Source organism: Sorex araneus, chromosome 1 (genome assembly GCF_027595985.1).
Source record: "Sorex araneus isolate mSorAra2 chromosome 1, mSorAra2.pri, whole genome shotgun sequence".
NCBI lineage: Eukaryota > Metazoa > Chordata > Mammalia > Eulipotyphla > Soricidae > Sorex > Sorex araneus.
The window spans coordinates 233591420-233619160 of record NC_073302.1 but is presented as its reverse complement, the minus strand read 5'-3'; the positions used below and the strand labels follow the sequence as shown (position 1 = coordinate 233619160).

The following is a 27741-nucleotide window of genomic DNA, read 5'->3' as shown; positions in this document are numbered from 1 at the left end:
AAATTCAGCAAATTTTAACACTGGTGCTTCCACCCAATGATTTAATTTTTTACGAGAATTCCTTGAAAATAAGAGATGAGAGGATCAATCTGAAGAATTGAAAACAAAGTTAAATTTTCCATGAAAGATAGCTCATGTACAGAACTGGTCTTCAATTTCTTTTCTCTGTGGCGTTATTAGAACTGCTCTCTATCTCTCACTCTCTTTTTATCTCTCTCTCTCATAATATTTACACTTTGCTGCTTTAATATGAAATAAATTGGATTGTGTATTGGTAGATACCTTTTAATTACTGTGCAAAAATCATATGTAATTGAAACCCAAAGCATTGTTTCCCATCTTCTTTTTTCCCCCCTTCTTCTTCCTCGAGTCCATCCTGTCAAGCTGAAAGCGTGAAAGTTATTTTCTGGTGGTGTGATTAGATTGGGGCTGAACTCTCCAGCTGGCAGGCCTGTCTCTGACTGGCGGCGGTCTGTCCCCAGTGCTTGTCATTTCCTGACATGCCTGACAGGATAGGGACAGCCGCTCCAGACAGGTTCATTAGATGGTGTTTTCTACAGCTGGGCTAAAAATAAATAAATAAATAAAAGCTGGTGCTTTGTCAAGGCCAGGCTGTATGAGGGCCCTTCTTGTTGGTTTAAACCAGGGCCTTGTTTTGACAAATTTTGATCTGTGCGGTTTTTAGATTTTTCTGACAGATTTTGGTTGCCTTTACCCCCTTTGGCCTGCACTTTGTGCATTCTGCCTTGTTGCTGCTTCAAAAATCTTAACATAGTCTTCCCAAGAGGAAAAGAACCCCAGGTATTGAGATTTCTGTTCAAAGGCAGCCAACGAAAGCAAAAAAGAAAAAAAAGAAACCTGCACAAGACCCCATAAAAGAGCAATAACTAATTTATTTGCATGGGGATCCGTACAATTGGTGGGGTAAACAAGCTTGGGACTTGCCGTAAACCAATGACAAGAAAGGTTCTGTGTTTGTATAGTGACAGAAACATGCCATCTACATGTGAACATAGGATCATTCTTCACATTCTGCGCTGGCAGATGCATTGCTAAAATGTAAGCTATCTTCGTTCTTAGACTTTACAGGAAGCTGACAGGACCCTCCCTTTAGACCCCCCACCCCAGTGTTGATAAGCTTTGATGTCAGTGAGAGAAATTATGAGGATTATAGGATACCTGCTAATTAAAACAAGAAATAAATTCAAAAATTAAATTTGCAACCGTGTTTCTTTGTCATTGATAAGGACTCCTTTTTAAAGGCTAATTGGATTTGCCAAATTGGTGTGCATATGAAACATACATACACAAACCTGATTTATCCTTTTCCAGCCCAGATTTAAACTTTTGACAGTATAGTGTTGGAAAACAACAACAAAAAAAAAAAAAAGGAAAGAAATTTTATTCTTTCTGTGTTGAACCTAAAATTACAAAGTAGATATTGACATCTTTCTACTACAGGCATGCTAGCCTGTTTACTTTATTATCATAATTTCTGATAGCTATTTTCCACTGGGATAAACGCTTGATCGTAATTTCTAGTAAGAACATGCCCATTTGAAAACATTTGACCTTCTATATTGACATATTAGTGTTGTTTCCATTCACACACAGAGATACAAAATGTAAGCTGTTTATGGCACAGTGTATTTTGTCCTGGGGGTAATCAACAGAATTGCTGGAATAAAGCAAGCTCCTCTTTCACAGAAATCTTAGCTCTTACCTTTCCTTTTCATTGTTGGTTTCTGCAGCTTTAGTTCCCTGTCTCTATGACAACTGTTTAAATTGGGATGGGCAACTGTCATCTGGAGTATTACTGAGAGAAAAGTGTTAGTGAGCACACAGTTCCCATAGATGGAGCATTTCAATATAATCCAATTTTAATTGAGCTCCAGAGACTTTGATGTGCTGCAGAAGGTTGGGAGAGCTATTCCAGGGAGAAATTAGAGCAGCCAGCAAGGCTGCGCTCCCCCAGACTGTCACCATTTCTAAGTCAAGCATTAGCATCAGACTTACCTGCCCCTGAGGAACATCTCATTTCTTTCTTTTAGTCTCTTGCTGATTTATTTTGCCATATGTAAAAGTGAAGCACTTGTATCTGTATATATATATATACATATATATATGTATATATTTAGAACCATTTAATTAGGCTCGAGAAACTTGAACTGGACCCAAGGTTCATCTTAGACCACCTTAAGGACTTTGCAATTTGTAAAAGGAAAAGAAAGCAGAGTGAGGATTAGCCTGAGATTGTCAGTCGTTTATCATATTCTAAACTTCCATTGTAATATTACTTTTCAAAACCTTATCATGAAGCTAAAGAGTTGAAAGAAGAGCAGTTTTTTATTTAGTTTTGATTTTCCATGGGATTTCGTTTTTGTTTAGCTGATTGGGCATTTATTACAAGGTGAATTTTTTTATTTCAAAAGACTTTGAGATCTATTTTCCTCATCCCATGAAAAATACATTTCAGGCAAAGGTAGTTCAGAAACCTGAACACAAGCATGTGAATCTTTTCTATTTTTTTAAATGGGGAATAAAGTCTTTTTCCATGTATAGCCAAAGATCTTTTACATGTGATGAATGTTGAATGTTATGTTAGGTATTTTTTTAATTATAAACAATTTTTTTAATTATAAACAGACAGGAACAATTATAAAAGCATGATTTTTTTAATTATAAACAATGTCAGGGTCATTTAGTCAAAGGCTTTTTTAACTTAAATATAATATTGAATATTAGGTATTTTATTAATTAGAAAAATAATGGGGTCAGGACCAGAGAGATCCTGAAGAATACAGAAGGCAGGGTGCTTACCTTTCACAGGTCCAACCAGGGTTCAATCATTGGTACCTCATATGGTTCCTTAAGCCACACCGGTAGTGATCCTTGAGCACCATCAGGTGTGGCACAAAAACTAAAATAATAAAAAATGAAAAACAATAACGGAGCCAGAGCCGGCGATTATAGGGGTTAAGGTTTAAGACACTTGCCTCACATGCAGTAGATCCTAGTTTAATCCCTAGCACTATATCAGTTCCCTTGAACCCAGCCAGGAGTGATCCCTGAGCACAAAGTAAGGAGTAAACCCTGAGCATCACTGGGTGTGGCCCTAAAACAGTCAAAGACACTAATAAGAAAGTGGGATCTCAGTTTACTTACTTGGTTTGGAGATCTGAGAGGAAATATATGTAACTAATTTTCTTTCTTTCTTTCTTTTTGTTTTTGTGGCCACACCCATACTCAGGATTTACTCCTAGCTCGGTGCTCAGGGATCACTCCTGGAGTTGTTTAGGGGATCATGTGATATGCCAGGGATCAAACTCTGGTTGGCAGCATACAAAAATAGACTTATTTTTTCAGGCTTCAATATTTGCTGTGACTTTATTTTCCCTTAACCTACACAGCTAACATTTTACTTGTTAATTTGAATGAGTTTATTTTCAGAAAGGCAGCCCAAATAACAGACACCTTAAGCTTATTTCATATTTTATTTTAACTCTCCCCCCTCAGTGGTCATTTCATTCCATTCTTTACTTACTTAAACAATGCTGCAAAGAATACTCTCATTCATTCTTCATCTTGCCTTTATGAAGGGATAGATTTCTAGGATAGATTTCTAGAAATGAAATGGCAGGGTTAAAGGTAACGTGTATTTGAAATTTTGATAGTGAATGTCAGTCAGTTTTTCTCAGCAGAAGTCTTGCCAATTTGCACTTTTACTAGTGCCTCATGAGTGTCTGATCTCCTCACAACAGGCTTAGTATTATCAAACTAATAGTTGCAAATCTTAAGGACAAAAGATAATGTTAATTCATTATCCACTTAATGTTAATTCTTTTGTTGTGGATTAAGTTTAATCATAATTTTAGTCAAGAAAGGCGTTTGTCTTTTTTTTCTATGATTTATGTTTCACTTTTTTTAAAAAAAATTTATTTATTGTTTAATTAGTGAGTTACCTTGAGGGTGCAGTTACAGATTTATACATTTTCATGCTCAGGTTTCCCTCATACAAAGTTTGAGAACCCATCTCTTCACCAGTGCCCATAAATAAACCCAGCATCGCTCCCACCCACCCCCAATCCCATCTCCCCCTACCCCACCCTGCCACTGAGGCAGGGTATTCCCTTTTGTTCTCTCTCTCTAATTAGGTGTTGTAGTTTGCAGTAAAGGTGTTGAGTGGCCATTGTGTTCAGTCTCTAGTCTACATTCAGCACGCTTCACCCTTCCCCCTAGTGGCCTCCAACCACATTTTACTTGGTGATCCCTACTCTATCTGAGCTGCCCTCTCCCCAGAATGTGAGGCCAACTTCCAAGCCATGGAGTCAGCCTCCTGGTACTTATTTCTACTATTCTTGGGTGTTAGTCTCCTACTCTGTTATTCTATATTCCACAGATATGTTTCACTTTTTAATGCCGGGTATGTATAGCAATGTCTGTATAAAGTGACTGAATAACTTGTTCAGTGTATCTTATGTATATATTTTTGTGCGTTAGGTATGTACTATGAGAATTATGCATTTATGTGCATATCTTGCTTTTTCTCAGCTTCCCGTCCTGATTAATTTCTTAACCCCCTGTGGAATGCCCTTCCAGACTTTAGTGGTATTAATGATGCAGCTGCAAGTCTTTTCAATTCACAGCCCTGCACAATAAGCATCTTTTTGCTCTGAGAGGGAACTTGGTTATGGGACAGCTCTAAGGGAGAAAACATGCCTAACGTGTGAGAGGTTGTGCATTCGATCCCTCCCATTGATTGGCTGAGGAGTTTGACCTGGTGCTCCCCAAGTTCAGCTACGCCAAGTGCTATGTCACACCATGAGCTTTGCCATGAGTTTCCACTATCAAAAAATTCAAAGACAACTTATTTGACCACATTTAAGATATCAGATAATTGATAAAAGATTAATATTACATAGTTTATTTGCGATATAGAATTCTCTGCCAGAACTACCTCATTATAGTTTTCCATGTAGGTGTCTGTTGTAAATTTTAATTTCTTACAAGCGATAGCACAGTGGTAGGGCGTTGGCCTTGCACGTGACCAACCCAGGTTCAATTCCACTGTCCCTCTCAGAGAGCCTGGCAAGCTACCGAGAGTATCTCGCCCGCATGGCAGAGCCTGGCAAGCTACCCGTGGTGTATTTGATATGCCAAAAACAGTAACAACAGGTCTCAAAATGGAGATGTTACTGGTGCCCGCTCGAGCAAACTGATGAGCAACGGGATGACAGTGACTAAAATGTGAATATTACCCAAACATACACTGGAGTTTCACCTCCTTCCTGTGCTGAGTCATGAGGGGAATTTCATTGTTGACTGAGATTGAGACCCAGACTTCCCAGAGAGGAGGCTATTAACTAGGTTTGCTTATCTTATTAATGGAGAGAAGTAATAAATATTAAATACTTCAATTTATATATGCACTGATTTTTAGTTCCTTAAGGTGTCCAAATGTAAATTGATTCATGGTTGTCTTTGTGCAAGTTCATTTTTATGGGGATGATACCATGCAAGGTGACACCACATCCCCAATCCAGTGTGAAGCAGTGAACCTCCAGTCTGTTTTCTCTTTCCAAAATAGTGCTGTTTTGTTTTGACTTCAGCACCATCATTTGCAAATGTGTTCATAATTTATAAATGTGACCAGGCATAGTGTCCCAACACCAATCCCACCACCAGTGTCAGTGTCCCACCAGTGTTCACAGGCTCCTTCCAACCCCCTCCATTCGGCCTCCCTAACATTTTTAAGTTTAACGATTGTGCGCGGGTCCTATGCTCAGTGTTGACAGCTGTCTGGTTTACATATATACATATACACCTAGTGACCAGTATGTCCAGGACCCATCTCTCAATTCCTCCAATCCTCCCCTCTAATATCCGCTCTCTGTTTCTCTCCTTCACTTGCCTTTTCATTCTGAGTTTCTAGAGTCGGCCTTTACTATATTCTTCATAGTCTACTGGTAATTCTGAACCTAGACCATGGCAGAGAAAACCATTTACTTAGTAGCTGGAGATATTTTTTTTTCCTTTTGTTTTGTTTTGGGGGCAACACTCACCTGTGTTCAGGTCTTACTCTTGCAAGGTATCCCTGGAGACAAATTCTTTTGATTTCTTTCTCTCAGCATAAAGTCAGACAAAACTACTCAATCCTGTTCAGTCTGTCTCATAATTATGTCTACTATCTTTCCCTTTCTCTTCTTGCTAGTGCAACTCTGTGAAATTAGTCATCCTTCACTTCCTGCTGGCTTAACTCAGATTTCCAGTGTATGCCCCCTCTCATTTTCAGAGTGCTTTTACTGAAAATGCAGATGTGTTCTTACAACAGGAATTGAAACAGTATTATTTTTCCCTCTAAACATAAAATCTGAATTACAGCAGACAAAATAGTTTAAACTCACAGTGTAACTAGTATATAAGAACAAGTTCTAGGAAAGAAGCAAATTTACTGAACCACTGGGAGCCACAGAGTTTGGCTCAGTGACTAATGCCACAGAAACAGGTATGGGCTGAGAGCACAGTCGGACAGTTCTCCTCACTCCTGACCCAGGGCTTCAGGACTGCGCAGTCATTTATTCAACACATGTGAGTTGTTCTGCCTTTATACAACACTGTATATTATATTCTCGTAATACCCAAAGCAACCCTATAAAGTCATCCTGATTGTTCTTGTTTTACTGAAAAGAGACTGTGCCACAGGTGTACTCGGGAATAGAAGTTGCTGGGAAGTATTAGGGATTATATGTCCCTAGGTTCCTCATCTTGAAACTGGCTGCATCAAACTTCTGCTTGTCTGTCATCCTCTGGTGTCCAAGTTCTTGCTTCCACAGCATGGCCTACGTACACATGAAAATGATCACAGTTCATCAAGCTACAGTGCTCAGTTTGTATGGCTCAGGTTGCACCCAGGCTGAAGGAGGAGCAGGGCTCACACCAAGAGTCAGTTTAGAGTATGTCCAAACCAGAAAGGCTCTGTGTGTGTGTGTGTGTGCGTGTGTGTGTGTGTGTGTGTGTGTATAGAGATTGGCTCTCATTCTGTGCCTTTTTGGGGACATAATTAGTGTGTGGGAAGAGAGAACTTTAAGAGAAAGAAAGACAAATTATCATGTACCTTAAGGGTATACATACCAGTTGGGCTGGGGAAATATTACAGCAGGTAGGACACTTGCCGTGCACACAGCTGACCAAGGTTTGATCCCTGACTCAGATACAGTCCTCTGAGCCTCATCTGCATGATTCCTGAGTGAAGATCCAGGAGTAAGCCTTGAGAACTGCCAATTGTGGCCCCAAACAAAACAAAAACTATCGGTTGAACTGGAATTAGAGATCAATTATCACTGATAATATACAGTGAGTAAGGCAGTTGCTTTGGACTTGGCTGACCCGCATATGATCCCAGCAACCTGTATTTTCCTCCAAGCAGCCCTGTCAGTAGTGATCCCCAAAATATCTAAATGCAGAGCCCGGAGGAAGCCCTGAGCATTGTCAGGTATGACCCAAGCACCTCTGCCCCTGCCTACCTAGGCAGGAATAGACTGTAAAAAGGTAAATAGTTGTTTCTCGACATCTGCACTTATATGTTCATCGCAGCACTGTTTACAATAGCCAGAATCTGGAAAAAACCCGAATGCCCTAGAACGGATGACTGGTTGAGGAAATTTTGGTACATCTATACAATGGAATACTATGCAGCTGTTAGAAAAAAGGAGATCATGAATTTTGCATATAAGTGGATCGGCATGGAAAGTTTCATGCTGAGTGAAATGAGTCAGAAAGAGAGAGACAGACATGGAAAGATTGCACTCATCTGTGGTATATAGAATAACAGAGTGGGAGACTAATACCCAAGAATTGTAGAAATAAGTACCAGGAGGTTGACTCCATGGTTTGGAGGCTGGCCTCACATTCTGGGGAAAGGGTAACTCAGAGAAGGGATCACCAACTATAATGTAGTCGAAGGCCATGCGGGAGGAAGGGTGTTGCAGGCTGAATGAGGGCTAGAGACTGAGCACAGAGGCCTCTCAACACCTTTATTGCAAACCACAACAGCTAATCAGAGAGAGAACAGAAGGGAATGCTCTGTCACAGTGGCAGGGTGGGGTGGGGGGAGATGGGATTGGGGAGGGTGGGAGGGATGCTGGGTTTATTGGTGGTGGAGAATGGGCACTGGTGAAGGGATGGGTTCCCGAACTTTGTATGAGGGAAGCATGAGCACAAAAGTGTATAAATCTGTAACTGTACCCTCACGGTGATTCACTAATTAAAAATAAATAAATTTTTTTTAAAAAAGGTAAATAGTTGTTTCTATGCAGAATTCATTGCAGAAAATGGTAAAGAAATATGATTGGGAAATTTTAGGGGGATGAAAGGTTGAGTTATACTCAGCAGTGCTCAGGAGCTACTCCCTGCTCAGTGCTATAAAATCACTCCTGATAGTGCTCAGAGAATCATGCAAGGTAAGAGATTGAATCTAAGCTTTGTGTCTGCAAAGCATGTGCTCCAGCCCTTTTGAGTCATCTTCCTAGACCCTAATTGGGAAATTCTTTTCAGAAAAAAGTGGTATTTCCAGTAACCCTGTCTTATTTGAATTTTTTAGTACTTCTGTCCTCCATGGATAGCCACTATCACCACAGTGTCAGTTACCCCTTTGTTTGTCTCATTGCCAGGTCAGAGTGAGTGACCCTCCATATGCCTCCAAGTCCATTCACCAAATTGTTTCTTGAGCATCTATAACATCAAGTGTCCCAATGCAAAACAACAGGGGTACAATAATGAACAGAAACAAGTGATCAGGGATAAATAATAAATGTATTAGTAACACAATTGGAAAATTATGCCTGTGTTCATCATTGTGATGCTAAGAGAGTGCAGTGGAAAAATTTTACCTAGCAAAAGAGGTCAGTCGATGAAACAAAGTTGAAAAAAGTTGAGGATGAGTAGACATGCAAGTTGGGAAGGAAGATGCTCACAGAGAAAGAGGAACATGAGTGTTGGTTTGGCAATGGAGAACAGTCTGCTACAAAGAGAGACAGAGACCTTCATGTTGAGAACCGGGAGAGAGGGAGAGTGGTGTGACATAATGACGTGTGTCCCGAACCCGGGAGAGGTGACAGCACTAGAGCTATCTCTTCCTGCTGCTGTGGGATTTCTGGTAAACTGCCTTTGCCCTTCAAGCTTCTTCCCATCTTTCTGAGATGCTAATCTCCTTATATTTCTCATTCAAATCATTACAGAAAATCGTCTCTTTGGGTTAACCAGCCCATGTTCATGACAATATGGCTCTGATGGACATGGGTCTCATAGCCACTGTTGCTCTTCTACCTAGTTATGGCTTTCCTGCCTAGGTGACTAACATGCCAAACCTTCATCCAGATTGAGTCCATCGCGGCCACCACAATAATGTAGTGAGCTTGGTGCAAAGGCAGTCAAGAAGGAAAGACAGCTTCCATATCCAGGTCAGTACTGAGTGAAGTGAGCATCAACTCCAGAGTCTTTTCATATGAGTACTTTCAAAGAACACAAGTCATATAAAATGACAACTTTTCTGCCTGTTTTATTACTAAATACACAACTACTAATGCAACCAGAATTAATTACTACTGTTAACTTACTGCTATGAGCTGGCTTCTTCTCAGAATAAAGAGGCGGAGATGTTCTGGGAATTCTGCCTCCCGTGAGTTCACAGGTTACTGAAAGACCAACAAGTAAGCCTATGATTATAGTAGGATTTGGTAAGTGTGGTGAGAAGGAGGGCACAGGGTTCTCCGAGGGAGCAGCAGGCTATTCTAGCTGAGTCATTAATAGGAGTTAATCAGAGGAACAGAATAGGAAGGAATCTGCCAGGCAGAAGAAAGACCATGTGCAGAAGCATAGAAGCGTGACAGAGCGTGGAGCATTTGGGACCTGAGAGTGTTCAGGGCGGCTAGAATTTAAAAACTTGGCAGAGTACACATTTGTGGCTAAACAGTGGATCATATGCTACTATTAATCATAGTTGCCACTTCTTAAATACCTACTGTTTACCAAAAGCACATATGCTCTATATACATTCTGTAATGATTTTTGTGAAATAATGGGGTATAATATGGCTTAACTCTTGAAATTCTGATATGAATTGAAAAGTGCACCGACTTGTATTTCACGCAATTATTTCCAGGTTGACAAATACAGAATGGAAGAAAAATAGTTTCATCCATAAGTTAAAAAATTTAAGAATTATCTCCTCATTACGTGCTTTTCCAAATTTTGCATGTGTTGAAGTTTTTCATAAAATGTTTTTGATGTTTCAAAAATTCATCTTGTAGCATAATTAGATCTCCAGTGAAAAGCTTCTTTAACATCTGCTCTGTAACGTAAGAATGATTTCACTATTGCATTAATAACACCGCAACTCCCAACCCCTAATCCTGAATCTTTTGTGATTCTACCTGTCACTTTGATATAAAATAGTTCCAAAAAAGAAAACACATTTATGTAGACAGTTTACCATAGCTACAAAAATCAAACTCTTAATACTCTATTGGTTTGAGAGAGAGAGAGAGAGAGAGAGAGAAAACTTACACAGAAAAAACAAATGACCTAATAAAGAAGAAAATAAATTTAAACATAGGATAGGCAGAAAGAATAAAAAATGGTCACTATGCAGAATAAACATGGGGAATTTGTATGCTCAGTTTGGAAATGAAAGCAAGTGCTAGAAGTCAGAACTTTCTTTCTAGTTATGCACACACACACACACACACACACACACACACACACACACACACATATCTTCTTTTCCTATCAAAAGTGGTAGCAGAGGAAACAATACCAGATTTTCAAGTTTACCAGTTGAGGAAATAAGAACATGGTCCAATATATGATTCTTACATATGGGGACAATCCTGGGAGAACAAAGCACACTGACCAATGCTATTTTTAAATTTGAGAATTTGACCATAATTTTGAGAATGCACATTTGAAGATAAAATGGATGCAAAGGACTCCTGAGGGGAACACAAAGTTTGTTTATGTATATATAAACAAATATATCTATTATATATAAATATATATGTTTATATATATTCATAGAAGTTGATTGTTTTTTTTCCATGTTCAGATTCTATAAGAAATACAAAGTAAATTACAACCTCATCCTCACCCTCAGAGCTCAACACTTTAGCAACCTCTTTCTGACTTGGGTCCCCTTCAGATCTTATTTTCTACCCCCATTCCTGTCCTATCAGTTGATTATTCAAGGGCCCCTCATGCATGGGGTTTTTGTGAATTGTTGTAAAATCTGTAAATGAAATGAAATTTATGGAATTTGTAAAATGTTCAGGAGGAACCATATGGCCCCTGACTCCTTGGAATATCACTGGAAATTTTGACTGGCCCTTAGTTGAGAAATGCAGGTTAAGAGGATGTATGTAACTTCAATAGATGCATTGATTAATACATATCACTTTCAGAGGGATGTTATTGAAGAGGCACAATAACATTCTCAGGACTTTTGATTTTATTTTTGAGTAACATGGCAATGCTGAGGGGTTCCTCTAGGCTCTACACTCACTTATTACTTCTGGTGGTGCTGCATGCTAGCAGGACCAATACATGCTAGAAGGGATTGAATCTGCATCATCCAAGGGCAAGGCAAGTGTATTACCTGCTGTACTATCTCTCTGGCCCCAAATAGCATTTTTTTTGTGGTAGCCACTGAATACTTTAAATAACATCTGCATAGTGTATTGGAGCATTGCACTCCTTCTCTAGTCAAATTAATTAGCTTCTACACTATTCCTCCAACCCTGGTCTCTAATGCTTAATTATCCACCTCTTCTTTGATGTAGTGGCTCTCCATTGTTCTCAGCCCAAAATACACACGCTTTAATGAGAATAATAATGCTGCTCGTGTCCAGGCGCACCCATCTCTATTACTCTAATGTTACTTTTCACTTCTCTCCTCTTGACATTATGTGGAGACAACCTAGACCCATTCTATAAAGAACCATGTGGGAATTTTTAATGTTCCTTCTTCGAGGGACAGTTTTTTCCCTGCTGCTCCCCCACCACCAGCAATACACATTGTTCACTGTATCTCTATCATCCCCCATTGCTCATCAATTTGCTCGAGCGGGCACCAGTAACGTCTCCATCGTGAGACTTGTTCTGTTTTTGGCATATCGAATACGCCACAGGGAGCTTGCCAGGCTCTGCCTTGCGGGCGAGATACTCTTGATAGCTTGCTGGGCTCTCCAAGAGGGACGGAGGAATCAAACCCGGGTCTGCTGCATGCGAGGTGAACACCCTACCCGCTGCGCTATCGCTCCTGTTACTCTCCACTAAATGATTTCTTACTGTTGTTTGCTATTACTGTCTCGTTTTCTGCTTCCTTCCCTGCAGTAGTGTTCATGTGTGTATTTTCTGTTCACATGCAAGGAAGGAGTTTATAATCACAGTCATTAGGTGTTGTTCATCTGTTCTTGTGGACCAGGCATGGTACTAAGCATTTAAAGAGAGAGAAGGGGGTGAGTGTGTCATCTCATCCAATTCTCATAAACTACCCAAGAAGTTTAGATACTGTTGTTTTACTAATCTTATGATAAGAAAACTAAAGAAGTGAAAATTGACAAATTGCCTGAGCTCTCACAGCTACTAAGATGAGAGGCTGAGTCTAGGGAGCCTCTAAATCTATCCTATTCAGGTACGTAAATAGGTGAATCAGAGTAAACTGCAAGCTTTTTAAATAAAATGCCCTCAATGAGCAGCTACTAACATTTCTCTCCATTTTAAGGTATTTTGGGGATTTGGAAAGAGAGTATGGTAGGTAGGATGCTTGCCTTGCATGTGGTCAACCCTAGAATAACCCCATAGCACAGAGCAAGGAGTAAGCCCTGAGCACTGCCAGGTATGGCTTCCAAAAAAAAAAACTATAAATAAATATAATAAGGTATTTCAACCCTAAAATTCAACTCACGTGCTAATCATGACTTTATGTATTCTCAGAATTTTAGCAGCATTGTTTCATTTTGACTGAGAATTTACTTTGTAAAAAATCTTAATTTTGTAAGCTTGATTTCTTAGTCATTTTTTTAAAGAAATTTTATTTATTTATTTTTCTTTTTGGGTCACACCCGGTGATGCACAGGGGTTACTCCTGGCTCTGCACTCAGGAATTACCCCTGGCGGTGCTCAGGGGACTATATGGGATGCTGGGAATTGAACCTGGGTTGGCCACATGCAAGGCAAACGCCCTACCCGCTGGGCTATTGCTCCAGCCCCAAGTCATTTCTGTTTTCCTCATGTTTAAGTCATTTCTCATTTCATTTTATATTACTGAATTATTTGCTTTCCTCATAGCTCATCATTTTCTGTGTACATTTTGGACTGTTTAATTTTTAAAAAACTTGTTTTGCTTTTATAGTCTTTGTCCATTTGGTTTGTAGTTTTGGGAATACAGGCAGTTTTGGGGTCCCTCCCAGTCTGCTCAGGGGATCACGCTATGCCAAAAATTGAGCCCTCCTCATGCAAAGCATGAGCTCCAGCCCTTAGCTTGATGGTTTATTTTCAATGACTGCATTCATTATGGTCAAGTAATAACTAAGGCATGGCTTTAGCATCAGATACCAACAAGCTTCTTTAAAGTGTTGGAAGTAATCTGTTGCAGCTGGTCACTAACACTTTTTATCCAGTAAAAATTAAAAATTATAAACTATAAATTTATAAACTACATCACACATATTTAAGGTAGTATTTTTCACAAGTATAAACATTTTGAAAAATGTGACATACAGTGATTTCTAAATATTGACCTAGTAAAATTATAACTTTTCATATATACTCAATGGAATCAACTATATCTAATGGTGATCCGCATGCTGTTGTTCGTTTTAGAATTTCCTCCTTGTAAGAAACTGTTCTGTTTATTTTTTAAATTTTTTAATATATTTTTTATTTTTTTATTTTTTAATGAATCACCGTGAGCTATAATAACAGACTTACAAACTTTCATGCTTGCATTTCAGTCATACAATAATCGTGTGCCCATCCTTCCACCAGTGCCCATTCTCTACCACCAATGTTCCCAGTACTCTCTCTCTCTTCTTTAGCATGTTGTGGTCTGCAATGCAAGTATTGAATGGCCATTATGTTCAGTCTATAGTCTACTTTCAGCACGCATCTCCCATCCCAAGCAGGCCTTCTAAACACCCTTTGCTTGGTGTTCTCTTCTCTATCTGAGCTGCCTTTTCCCCCAGCATGTGAGGCCAGCTTCCAAGCCGTGGAGCAAACCTCCTGGTACTTATCTCAACTATCCTTGGGTATTGAAACTATTCTCTTTAGAGTCATGTTTTCATTTGGCTTCCTCTTCAAATTGTGTCTAATATAAAATATTTGTGATTGTAAGTCTTCTGTTAGTCTTTTATTGATCACTCTATTATCATCTGAAAATGATATTTATGGTTATAAAATGAGCATTTAATTTTTTAAAACACTAGGATCATAGAAATCTAACTACAGTAATTTTATTAAACTGCATACATTACTGTTATAAGTATCTTGTTTATGATCAGACTAAATAAGGGAACTTTGAGGAATTAATATTAAACACAAAAAGTAAAGTGCTGTTAGAAATTTATCTCAGTGAGATGAATAGTTAATATAGACATATATGAATGTTATTTATTACTAGTATCATGTGGACCATCATAGAGCTGTTTTTCATTTTATTTTTTTAGTAAACATTTTGAAAAGTCTTATTTATATAAATAGAATAATATTGAAGTGTTACTGTGTTGATGTTCTTAAAATTTGTTGAGCCACTTCTAAGTGGTAAACTGAACTCAACTAGAGACTATAAAAATATTATTTGTAATTCTCTCATAACTGACAGCCCAATTCAATACATTGAAATCTTTGAATTGAGAAAGAACAGAGTTGCAAAAAAGAGTGTTTAAAAAAACATTTTTTCAGCTTGTAGCATCCTGGCGCCCCTCGGCTCTCAGCCAGTCAGGACAGCACTTGCATGACAGGGCCCAGGGAGACGCGGCTGCTCAGGCACAGAGTGTGGGGAGACCTGGGCCACCCAGGGGTGCTAGGAGCCTCCAGAGCTGCACCCACAAAGCTGGGGGACCCCGTGATGGAAAATGAATTCAGGCTGGGCTCGTGTAGGCAGGTGCCCCGACTACTGTATTATATCCAGAGCCCCAAAAGGACTTTAAAAATCAAGTCTTTGATGGCATGTACACAACTCCTGCATCAGTAGTCTGATTTGTCCCTCACTTGCTGCCCCCTCATCCTCAGGGAATTGTGTCACATAAGCAATACACCATGAAGAGTACTTTGTTTTGTTTTGTCTTATTTAAGCAGAGTTAAGACCAGGAGACAGGAGGATGGGATAGAGAACTTGTTCTCTGGGGGCTCAGTGTCAGTGGATCAGTTTTCAGAAGTCAAGGTTCTGGAGACTTACTCTGTTAAGTTCCTGACTGATCTCTTGAAAAGTTATTGCTACACTTCTTATTGCTTTGTATATCTTTTTTTTTCTTTTTTTTATTGGGGGGTGGGTCACACCCGGCAATGCACAGGGGTCACTCCTGGCTCATGCACTCAGGAATTACTCCTGGCGGTGCTCGGAGAACCATATGGGATGCTGGGAATTGAACCTGGGTCGGCTGTGTGCAAGGCAAATGCCCTACCCGCTACCCGCTGTGCTAACTTCTGCCCCTGCTTCGTATATCTTATGCATACTTTTGGTGAAGAAACCTGTGCTGAGAATCCTTTGGGAAGACTTTTGAGTAGCTCACTCTTTGCAGCGCCCCACGTCCTCACACTATCAGTGAGAGTTGATCACTTGAGAACCTCCACGGTCACTTGAGAACTCCAAGCCCTCTCTTCTCTGCTGGCAGATGGGGAAAGAGCATGGACTATCAGACGTGGATGCCAACCTTAAATTACTGTTGAGCTAATCCATCTCAAATACATTTCTTGGATAAGTGACCATTTATAGGACTTACTTGAGTAATGAGCATTTCTAGCTTTTTGTTACATGTAAAACCCTTTAATGAAGCTGTTCAAGCTGGAGGTGTCTGGTGCCAATGACAACCTCGTGAACTCACACGGTATCTCTGGAAACTGCCTCGTTTCATTAGTTCTCAACAGAAACTTTTCCTTGATGCAAAAAAAAGATTTTCCTATTCAAAGATAGAAGCACTTGTAATTCTTGTTCAAATGTACATTTTAGATGATTTGAGATCATAGACGCTATTGCTAAATGAGTACTTTTGGGGACTGTACAATATTAGCTGACTTAAAACGGAAATAAAAGATGAAATCAATTTGACAGCCAAGTACATGTTTCTGACAACATGTACACGTCTGATACACATGAGTGCACAGAAACCTTCATTTTCTTCAACAGCATCATCAAATAATATGTGTTAAGGGCACATTTAGGTGAAGTGGTTTACAGGAGCCTCTGGTAACTGGGGATTTGTTTGTTTGTTTTATTGCTTTCCAGTGGGCTTCAATTGATAGCGAGTGGGGCAGACCTTGGGGTATAAGGCAATGTGAACATTTTCTTCCCTAATTTCTTTGGGACATTAAGCTATTAGCTCAAAATACCTTAGTGTTCACTTAAGGAAACTGCAAAATCTGTAAGATTTGAGGGCCTGGAGCAATAGCACAGCAGGTAGGGCGTTTGCCTTGCATGCGGCCAACCTGGGTTCGATTCCCAGCATCCCATATGGTCCCCTGAGCACCGCCAGGGGTGATTCCTGAGTACAGAGCCAGGAGTAACCCCTGTGCATCGCCAGGTATGACCCAAAAAGAAAAAAAAATCTGTAAAATTTGAGATCAAGGTTCTTTAGGGTTCTTTATCAACTATATGATGTACTAAAAATTGTTTTTAAAATATGTATATGAAACTGGGGGAGCTAGCTAGTATTTATTGATTTGATTTTAGAGCATATTAAATGATTTGGAGAAAGAGACCAGCACAATCCAGATAATGTGGAAGTATTGGCTGAAGAAGGGTAACAAAGCCATGATCTCTCGATGATGAAAGTCTTTGCATGGTTTAGGAAAAAATGTGAACAATAAAATACAGTGTTTGAGTGTATTTCACCTCTGGGCTTATGCCCCAATTTTCAGAAAAATGTGCCATAAGCCGAGTACTCAATCAACTATAAGTGATATTTCTTTATTTTTTGAAATAGAAATAAATTGAAGACCTGGAATTGTATTATACTGAGCATTGTCTTTTGTCTAAACCATTTTACTTCATCCTTCACATGCTTTTCAGAAATATGCTAGTAATATCTCAGGAGGTAAATGAGGACTTCCCCTGTGTCCATCAACAGAGGTTAAATTTGAAGTCCAAGGTTGCCCATGGCAATCACAAAATGTATTTGAATCTTAATGAGTTTTTCCCCCTTAACAACTCTCTTTCTAATTGTATCTCTGTTAACCTTACTATTTTAAGTGGTAGTTATTTTTTCAGAAATAAAACTGGTTCAAAAGGAGTCACATGAAGAAGCTAGTGACAGTGATGAGGGGAAATTCACCCATTGGCAGATCGTATATAGTTTAGCATTGAAATGTATGGTCAAAGGACGGACATGTATACTACTGTAAACCATGTTCCTTCCATTGTAGAACATCTGATGATGTTCTGTGACAGACCTCAGCAGCTGTGTTTGCTTGAGTGAGAGGCATAAATCTATTATAGAAGAGTCAAAATGACTGTCTTAATGCCCTCCTAAATCTTACAGATTGAAGTCTGTTTGTTTGGGTTTTGGTAATGACAAAATCTTGCAGTGTGGATTATAACAAGTCTAGATTTCTGTAGGGATGCAACATACGATAAGAGAAACTACTTACTATTATTCAGTTGCTTATTTTAGGTGTTGATTAAACCTAAAGTTAGAAATGTGGTCTAACTATGAAGAAAATAAACATGAGAAGTCTATAAATCAAATGAGAAAACAATTTGTTTTGCAAAGGAGTTAAAAATGCACACACTTAGTAAGCTTTCTTTGCAATTGCCCCCACTCCATGTATTCTCTCTGTTCATTTCTTAGATATTTATTCAACAGGACAATGTGTGTGAGTCCATATGTTCCAGATACAGTTATTGGTGCTGTGTGTTAGATCCATGAAGGTCCTGTTCTCATGGAACTCTCATATCAGAGGGAATGGACAGACCCAAGCCCTGCAGAATTAAATGTGGTTAATAGGCCAGACTGGGGGTTCATAAATTGGATTCCAGGAAAGGCAGCTCATAGGGAGGACTATCAAACCATTCTTAAATTTTAAAAAGTAGGGGATACTTTTATTCTGTAGTCATTCTTAAAAGAAAATCAGGAGACAGATTGAAAATTAAAGAAAATACTTTTGGGTTTTCTATCATGAATTATTATCTGTTCAGAACATTAACTTTTATTAGCCTGTTTAAATAATTTTTCTTCTTTTTTTCAAAATTTGTAGTACCAGAGATTAAACACAGGGCATCATACATGCAAATCAGGTGCTCTACCACTGAGCTACATTCCTTGGCCCTCTTAGAGAATTTCTGGCACTTAAATATAATGTGGGTGATTGTAAAATTGCTATATTTTATAAAGTGATATAAAATATGCATATTTAAATAATTTTTCCCATAGTGCTTTTGATAACAATTGTACAGTTATTCAGATACGCTGCCCTTCTTCAAAAGAGCCTTGGACTTGAGGATTTATGTCTTAGAATTTGCTTCCTGAGCTATTTTACTAGTTGCTGGGAAAAAATTGTTTTATTTTAGTTTTTTCCCAAATTTTATTTCAGTAAAGTTCTTTGAGTTGCAAAGTTATTCATAGTTTGACTTTTGACATACAGTGCTCCACCCATCAACAATCCTGACACAATGTCAATCAACTACCCCCCACCAGCACTCCGGGTTCCCTCTCCTACTCTACCTCCCACCCCACACCTGCCACCTTGACAGGCTTCTTTTATGTCTGGTTATTAAAGTTTGGATCTTCGATTTCAATGTTGTTCACTCTCTGGTTTGGATATTTAGCTCCATCATTCCTTCACATCACCAATGTACCTGATTCCTTTCACCCCTGCTTTCGTTGCTTCTCATCTATCTCTTCTCCCCTTCCCCTTCGCTCTATTTCTTTCCTTAATTTAATTTATCTCCTTTTAGTCCTTGCTCCAGGTTTTATTGACTTTCTTGGATGATCTCAGTTTCCTTTTTATTGCTCCCAAGGTCCCTGAGGACTATTGTGGTTCCACCCTGGAGCCAAGAAAGTGGTAGTCGGAGAAGTGTCTGAGTGTGTGTATCAGTCTGGATCCGATCAGGGGCACAAAACCACATCGCAATTTAGACAGAAGTTTAATATAATTAATTACAGTATCAACTATAGCAGGAGATTGGAGTGACAAGGGAATTATTAATAAGAAATGAAAAGTACTCAAAGGAATCTCGAAACAGCATATAAGGTCCAGACCCTGCCATGAGAGCTGACACTGAATCCAAGGTAGAGGCCCTCCAGGCCTTGCGGGGGAAGCCTTGCTCATGGAAAAATCATCCTGGTACCCAGACCCGAGAGCTTGCTGGAGCTCTGACTTCTCCAGCAATCCAGTATTCATCAAGCAGTTCGTGGGGGAAGATTCAACGAAGACGCTCGGCTGCAAAGCTCCCTGGGATAGGAGTTGTTCTGGGAAAGCGTGCTAGTTAGTACTTTTGTCTGTCCCAACCCTTCAGGGCTCTGTTGAGCTACAGGAACTGTTGAATGGATAAACCAGATTCAGAAAGAAAAGTCCCTTCTTCCTGCATTTTCTCTTCAGTATCCTTCCCCAAGCTAGCAAAAGAAAAACAAAAGGAGTAAATTCATTTTCACGGAACAGGCAATTATAGATGGATTTGAAAAACAATCAGCTGTATCAACTGGCACACTTGGAAAGACAATTTTATCTGGAACATTAAAGAAGTCTTAACTATCTGGTATTTGTGAGCTACCTTCTGCTATAAGGAAAATAAGCTAACATGGTCATGGAAAGGGTACTGGGTCACAGATTAATTGCTTGATGCCCCCCACAGAGGGAAATAAGAAAGAATATGAATATATGTGTCTTTGAATATGTACGTACATATGTCTATGATTATATGTATATTCACATATGCCTGTGCACAGTGTCAGCATAACTTTTATGGGTAGGGTCTTCATTTTTGTGAGGTTGTGCCCATTTTACTATTTGGGTTTTCACATGACCTTTATAAATAAATATTATATGCCGTATATGGTCGATAATTGTGATCGTGGATAAAGTCTGTTTTTGTTACTATCATATTTTTCTTAACATTTTTCCTACTTGACAAAAACCAAAATTATCAATCCCATTAGTTCTCTTTCCCCTTTTGAATATTAGTTTATAAAATTCAATCCTGGAAAATATTGTACTCAAGTAAGAATTTATAAATATAAATTGTATGATGTAATGCTTTTGTTAAATATCTAAAATATTTGGATTTAGAAACCAAAAACCAGCTGTCCTTTTTGTGCAATAATAAGACATATGCATTTACAAACAGAGCTTAAATATAATAGGCAAGGATATACTTTACATTCATTCTCTCAACTTAAACTAAGAATAGATATTATTGCCTCTTTTTCAGATGATGAAAATCAGATGGCATTAAATAATTTTCAAAGGCTTCTAAACAGTAGAGCTAAGACTTAAATGGGAGTCTGACCTCAAAATGTTTTAGGATTTGAATAGGTACCTAACATCTTCCAAAGATCTTCCTGTACCTAGAGAAATACAGAAACTGGTTTGGAAAGTTAGAAAATGCAATTTTCAAGGAATAAAAAGACCAATATATCATTTGTATAGCAGTAGGTAGATACTGATATATCTATATACACACATATGCATGTATATGCATATAGAATCATAGTTAATAAATATATAATGTGTGAAGAAAATACATGTAGAAAAGGAATTTATAACTTATTTTCAAAATATATATGAGCTTAACACTAGCTCAGCAACTAATTTCCATTTTTATGAAATTAGTTTCATAAAAATTAATTAATTTCCATTTAATTATAGGCAAGCAGATTATACAGACTATACCATTGCAAGTGAAAATGTGTTCATGTATTATTACCCTATGTTGGCCTATCAGAAAAGAATGAATTTGTTGCAGATTTGACTACAGTGGTTTAATCAAATGTGACTTATCTGTATCATGTAACAAGAAGTCCAGATATGGGTGATTGCTGAGATTGTTTCAGTAGCTCAATATTAGAGCCATCCTATGTGCTATTCCCTTGGATTTCCTCCTCATTATTAGAGCCATCAATCCATCTGCCATCACATCTCCATTCAAGCAAAAAGGTGAAGGAGAGTGGACCAACTACATATGACTTTATATCAGCTTTACTGAAACATCCTGACTGACTTTGGTTTTCTTCTCATTATCCAGTGCCTAGGTCAAAAGTCTTTAGCCCTAGTGGCAAGGAAATCTGGGAAAGCAGAAAATAACCTTGCCATCCATTGGTGTAAGCCCTGGATCAGCCACACTCCAGAATTAAAGTGAAGCCACTTCTCTCATTGTTAATAAAATTTCATGGGAACACTACTGTGCTCATTTTTTTCTTCTCTGCACATTGTTTATTATTGCTTCCACACTACAGTCACAAAGTTGAGTAGTATTTGGCTTGGATAAAATCATAGTCCGTTTCATGGGTTGATCACATGGACATTTGTGGGTGATTTTTCCTTTAAGCAAGTAAAGAGAAAGGTATACTTGGAAAGAACATGAAGTCCCATCAGATCATCTGATTCAACCAACTAATACAAGACCAAAAAGTTATAGCACATATTCTGTTTTGCATTACTGGGTCACCTTGAATATGTAACTTTCCCCCTTCGTTTTCTCAAGAGGCAACGAAGAAAATTTAGAAAAGAAAAAATCTGCAAATGCATAGAATCAGATGATTGACAGTATTGTGATACGTTGTGAATTCAGGGAGCTAACCTTTAATTGACTGACTTTTACATGGTGCTGTCTAAGATATTGTCAGGCTAAGTCTTAGAGACATCTTTTACTGACTGGCACTTCCTTTAAAACTGTTTATTTTAGGTTCTTGCGTACACGGAGGGACTTCATGGGAAATGGATGTTCAGCGAGATACGAGCTGTATTTTCGAGACGTTACCTTCTACAAAACACTGCTCTGGAAGTATTTATGGCAAACCGAAGTAAGTCCCTTATATATTTGAGGAAAAATGCTCTCATATTTGGATGTTATTCATTTTCATAGTGCAGTACTGACTTACTTTTCCCCAGCTCTATCTCTTTGATATGCCTTTATAAAAATTAAAAAGAGTAGCTTTAGAATGTTAATCTTGGACTTTTCATGGAGTAAGTCATATTCTAACACTGACTTTCCATGAAGATTCATTACCTTACAAATAACTTATGAAATTCACTTGAAAATTATTTCTGAAACTAATGGCTAGCTCTCCTATGGTATTCTAAATCATCTTTTTTTTTTCCCCTTCTTACAACAGCCTCAGTTATGTTTAATTTTCCTGATCAAGCAACAGTAAAAAAGGTTGTCTATAGCTTACCTCGGGTTGGAGTAGGGACCAGCTATGGTTTGCCACAAGCCAGGTAATTATATCATATTCCACTTTATCTGTGATTGTTAACATCTTTCAATCTTAATATGCCATAAATGTCAATGGGCCGTATTATTATAATTATTTTGAACTAAGGAATTGTCTTTCTCTGCAATGCATTTATAGGAAAAAGGTTATGAAAAAAGATATTCTAAGAATTGCAGACTAGTAAAGGCATAATTAATTTAACACATACATGGGAGGAAGTAAAAAAATTGATTGCATAGCACAGCTAGCACATAATTAACACATTTTTACTTAAAATCTTACAAGAAGCATTCCAAAGTCTCATGTTATTTGTGATTAATTGTTGTGTTATAGCAATGTTATTCTTATAAATAGCATATGTTATTCTTATAAGAGTCTGCATACAAATACTTCAAGTAGTAAAACTCTTAGAGTTTATAGTAATTGATAACGCCAATTATGATGTGGCTTTATTCATTTCATTAATCTCTCAACTTTGCGTTTTATTTCTTTGTTTTTTACTTTATTCACACGGGTGGTACTGGGGTCCACTTCTGGCACAGTGCAGGAAGGGTCACTTCCAGCAATGCTCCCAGGAATATGGAGTGCCAGACTTCCTTGTGAAGAATATTCTCTCAGCCCTTTGAGCCATCTCTCCAGCCCCATTTTGGTATTTTTAAAGCATCATTTTGAATCTTGTTTCATTCAAAGACACTAATCTCTTAGTAGGAAATAGAAAATGTGGTATGTCAGGTTTGGGATTCTAGGAACTGAAAACTTAACCAAACATGTGTTTCGCATAAGAGCTTTTCAGCCTTTTTTTAAAATCTAAGTGATCCCCAATATGAGAACTCTCAATTGGCAGCCGAATGAAGGTATTCAGATAATCACCACCACTGCTCATATCATTTCACATAGCTTGAATGCAAGTACAAAGACAAAACATTTCTCCTCGAACTTCCATTTGTTAAGAAGGAATATATATCTCAAAACCCTCAGTCCCTTTGACCAGAATGAGGTCACCTTCCACATCGGAAATAATCACTGCCAAATTCTAATGAGTTTACGGGCTTCGTGTAATCGTCCCCTGGAAATCAGGGGAAAATACAAGCCTGATCTCCTTGCGAACTCCTACCAGAACATAATAGGGTTTCTGTTGACAAGGAAGAAAGAGATAATCAGCTTTGGGCAAACAAGCACAGATCGTTTCTTCCACATAGATCATTTGTCCCTAGTTATTATTGAGCAGCACTTTATGAATGGAAAGGCAAACTAATCTTTGTCTATCTTCCCTTAAATAGGCTATGGACACTTAAAAGACAGGGACTATATCCTACTTATCTTTCAATCAGCAACACCTAGCCCAGCTGCTAATAGCAGAGGTGCTTTCTAAGTGCTACTTAGATGGAGTTGACTTGCATTGCAACGAATCTCTTCTCAAATTAAGCTTCCGTGTAAGACCAATTCACTGACATGTGTGTACATGCTGAGAGTATTTGCTAGCAGAATGACAAGATTAAATTAAGACATTAGTAGATAATGAAGTGCTTATTAAAAAAAAATAGGTGAAAGGGAAAAATGCACTCAATCTATCAAACAAAGAAAAGTTAATTTTGCAAGACTTGACTGTATTGAACCCAAACGGATATGTAGGAACCTCTGCTTCTTTTTCCAAGTGCTTACTAACTGGTTCCTCATCAGTCCAAGAATATTTCCAGGATTGCCATTAAAATTTACAAATAAGTCTGACTTTTTCATTTTGGAAAATAAGCTCCTGCCTCCAGATATCTTTCTTAATGGTTATGATTATTCAGAGATTACGAAAGGTATTTTTTTAATAGTATGTGCAATTTCCTCCCGCAGTCTTGGACTTGTCTGAGCCTGCTTTTTCAAGACAGCCAGAAGCTTTTTTAAACTGTCATCCTTACAACATTATTAGTATTAATTCCCTTATAACCACATTTGGTCTAGGACTGATTTTGAAAGATCATTTATCTCAATGGAAAAACTGGAAACAAATTAGAGATTCAGCATTTTGGTTTCTGACGTTACTTTATACAACCATTCTATAGACAGTTTCCTTCAGTATCTTTGTTTCTCTATTCAGAGGCTCAGCTCATTCTTTGCTTTCTAAGAATATTCTCACAAGTTCAGTTTTGTGTATTTTCTGTGATCTCATTAGAACTCGCAGTTGGGGGTCAGGCAGTGAGTGGGAGAACAACGGGGCTGCTGAGAATAGGGTTAGGACTGCCATTACTTTCTGGAGAATAGTTACCAGAGCCACGTACTTGGAAGAAATGCAGTACGTCTTAGTTGAAAAAATGAATAACATGTCACAAGAGGAATGATAATCATTTGCTCTCAACTGGAACTTGTATCTTTGAAAAGAGACATTATATATAGCTTGAGACTGTATACCAAGGACACTTCGAAAACCATAAGCACACATGTAACAGTGTATACACATATGTGCGTGTACAGTTAAGAGTTAAGAGGTAAGGTAGGCAGGTCTGTAAGTGGATCGATCTACAAATGTGTCCATAAACTTATGGGCGTGACATGTAAGATCTTGATTACTTTTTGGTTTTATATTATTCCATTTGGGAGGCTCTTAAACAGTGCTCAGGACACTGGGAGAGGAGCCGCAGCCGTATTCGGCCCCACTGAGTGGTTCCGTGCTTAGTGTGGTTAGCTCACGCTGCTCGGAAGTTGCCGCAGCCACCCCAACAGTGTTCAGGGACTCCTGGTGCTGAGCACCAAACCAGGGTCCTCCACTCGCACGGCTTGTGCACCCGTCATTTTGAGCCATCTCGTTATTTAGAGAGGTTAAACGAGGGGGCTCTCTCACTGGCTTGCGTAGAAGCCCTCAAGCTGAAAGGACCTTGGCAAAATCACCAGCAGCTTCATTCTTTGCTTTGTTCCCTAGCCCTTGGCTTTTGTCAGTTTAAGCAGTGTGCCGCCTGCTCGAGCGACCTCGCTCTAAGCAAACCCCATCAGAAACAGACTCTCACATGAACAAAATTATCAAACTTAAAGGCAGCTTTACTGCCAGAAATTCACTTCACAAATATTGTTGACCACTTTTTGAGCCACAGTTGAACAAAGAGATCACATGACAAATTAGATTGTTGCTTAATGAGCAAAGATTCAGAACAAAGGACAGTTTCCATTAGGCTATCCTAGCATAATGAATGTCCCTTTAATTAATAAACCTCCATAACTGAGTTTTACTGAGCACATTCCAGGTACCAGGGACTATACTTGTTTTAGTCTAGATGTTTTAGTTTAGTTATCACATTATTTTCTTTATTTTTTGACTTATAAACAACAACTATATCACAGTTCTGGAGCCAGGGAAATCTAAGAGTAAGGTGCTTGCAGTTTGGTGCCTGAGAAGCGTCAGTTTCCTGAATGATAAATGACCGAATTTGACCACATCCTCGCATAGGAGAAGAAAATGCTGGCTTCTTAATTCTTAAAGTAACCGTGTTCTCAATACAGTTCATTCTTATCCCATTTCACTAGTTAGAAAATTTGGATTGGGTTAGTGCCCAAGAATAGAGCCCACTCTTCATTTTTATTTCCATGTCTTTTGTCATGTTGACCTCCAGTGGTCTTAGAAACTGTATCTTCAGCCTTGCTTACCAATGAAAAATGTTGGCACAACACAAAAATGTTGGTTGGACCATTGTCTAGAGTTCCACTGATGACCATTATTTGGTTAGTCTGTTTTCTGTTCTATCAGTATAATTTTGTACCTAATTATATTTTCACTCATGAAGGATGTACCATGATAACCATAAAGCTGATTATTATAAAGGGTCACCATTTGATATAGTGCTTGATATTTTTTATTGCAGAGGGAAACTGTCTTCCTCTTGTGCCCCAATTCTAAATGTGTTGTAATAGCCTAAATATATACCAATATCTTCACTCCAGTGTCTAAACCTTCATAGGATATTTTCAACAGTCCCAGTGATACAGTCTTCTTAGATGACTGTGTTACTTAATATTTTCAGGTTTATATTTCCCCTTAGCCATGTTTTCTTTTATATAGTTGACCAACCATTCAACCCATTCAGCGTGTGCTTATTGAGACCCCACTATATGCCAAGCTTTGCTAAATGCTAAGCAGTTAAGAGTAAATAAGTGAAAGTCTATTTGTCAGTGAATTCACAGTGGGAAGGATGGATTCGTAAATAGGAACTGGTCCTTTCCCTGAGCTTGCTGACAGTCTGTTTTTCTAAATATTTCCTGTGCCTATATTTTTCCTTGCTCTTATGCACTCTAAGCATGGCATGACACTTTCTCTTGTGATTCCCATTATTTATGACATCATGACAGCTTTTTTGTGGGGGAGGGGGTACCTGGGTGTCGTTGTTTTGGTCCATATTTGGTGGTGCTCAGGGCTTACTCCTGGCCTTGCACTGAGGGATCAATCCTGGTCAACTTGGGTGGAACTCTCTGGGACATCTGGGATCAAACCCGGGTTGGCTGCATGCCAAGCAAGTGTCCTCCCCACTCTGTTACCGATCCAGCCCTCCAATACTGCTTTAACTCTCGAGATTTATTGGGTTTTTGGTTTTGAATGTGCTTCAGGTGGTCAGAATTATTTCATGTCTAGGTTCAGAACACCAAGAAAGAAGTCCAAAATTTATTAAACCCATTGCCTTTAGCAGACTGAGCATGAACCAGATAAGAATTTTAGTCAGATTAGCAGAAATAATGAATTTTAATAGCACTGAAATTTATTCTAGGCATGGTTCATTAATTCTTTGATAATTCAGAAAACATTTTAGCTTGTCTCCATGACAAAGTAAACTTCAGGCCGACATTTTTTTTTTTAAAGAAATATTTTATTGAACCACCGTGAAAACAAAAAAAATACAAAGCTTTCAGGTTTAAGTCACAGTCAATAACTGATTAAACCACCATCCCTTCACCAGTGCACCCGTTCCACCACCAAGAACCCCAATACACCCCCCTCCCACCCCACCCCCCATCTAAGTAGCTGATGATATTCCCATTATTCTCTCTATATATTGAGTACATTTCATATTTCCATACAGAACTCACTATTGTTGATTGGAAATTTTCCCCAACAATCAGGCCTGCTGAATAAGCA

General features: G+C 38.6%; 1 protein-coding gene across 5 annotated transcripts in view; it reads left to right on the top strand.

The window, feature by feature from the left end:
- NBEA (neurobeachin) overlaps positions 1–27741 on the top strand; it is a 625086-nt gene that overhangs the window by 475943 nt on the left and 121402 nt on the right. For all 5 annotated transcript variants that reach the window (XM_055142057.1, XM_055142054.1, XM_055142047.1 and 2 more), the window contains 2 exons: positions 22109–22226; positions 22539–22641. In XM_055142057.1, the coding sequence (XP_054998032.1) occupies positions 22109–22226; positions 22539–22641 (221 nt within the window). The remainder of the gene's footprint in view (positions 1–22108; positions 22227–22538; positions 22642–27741) is intronic.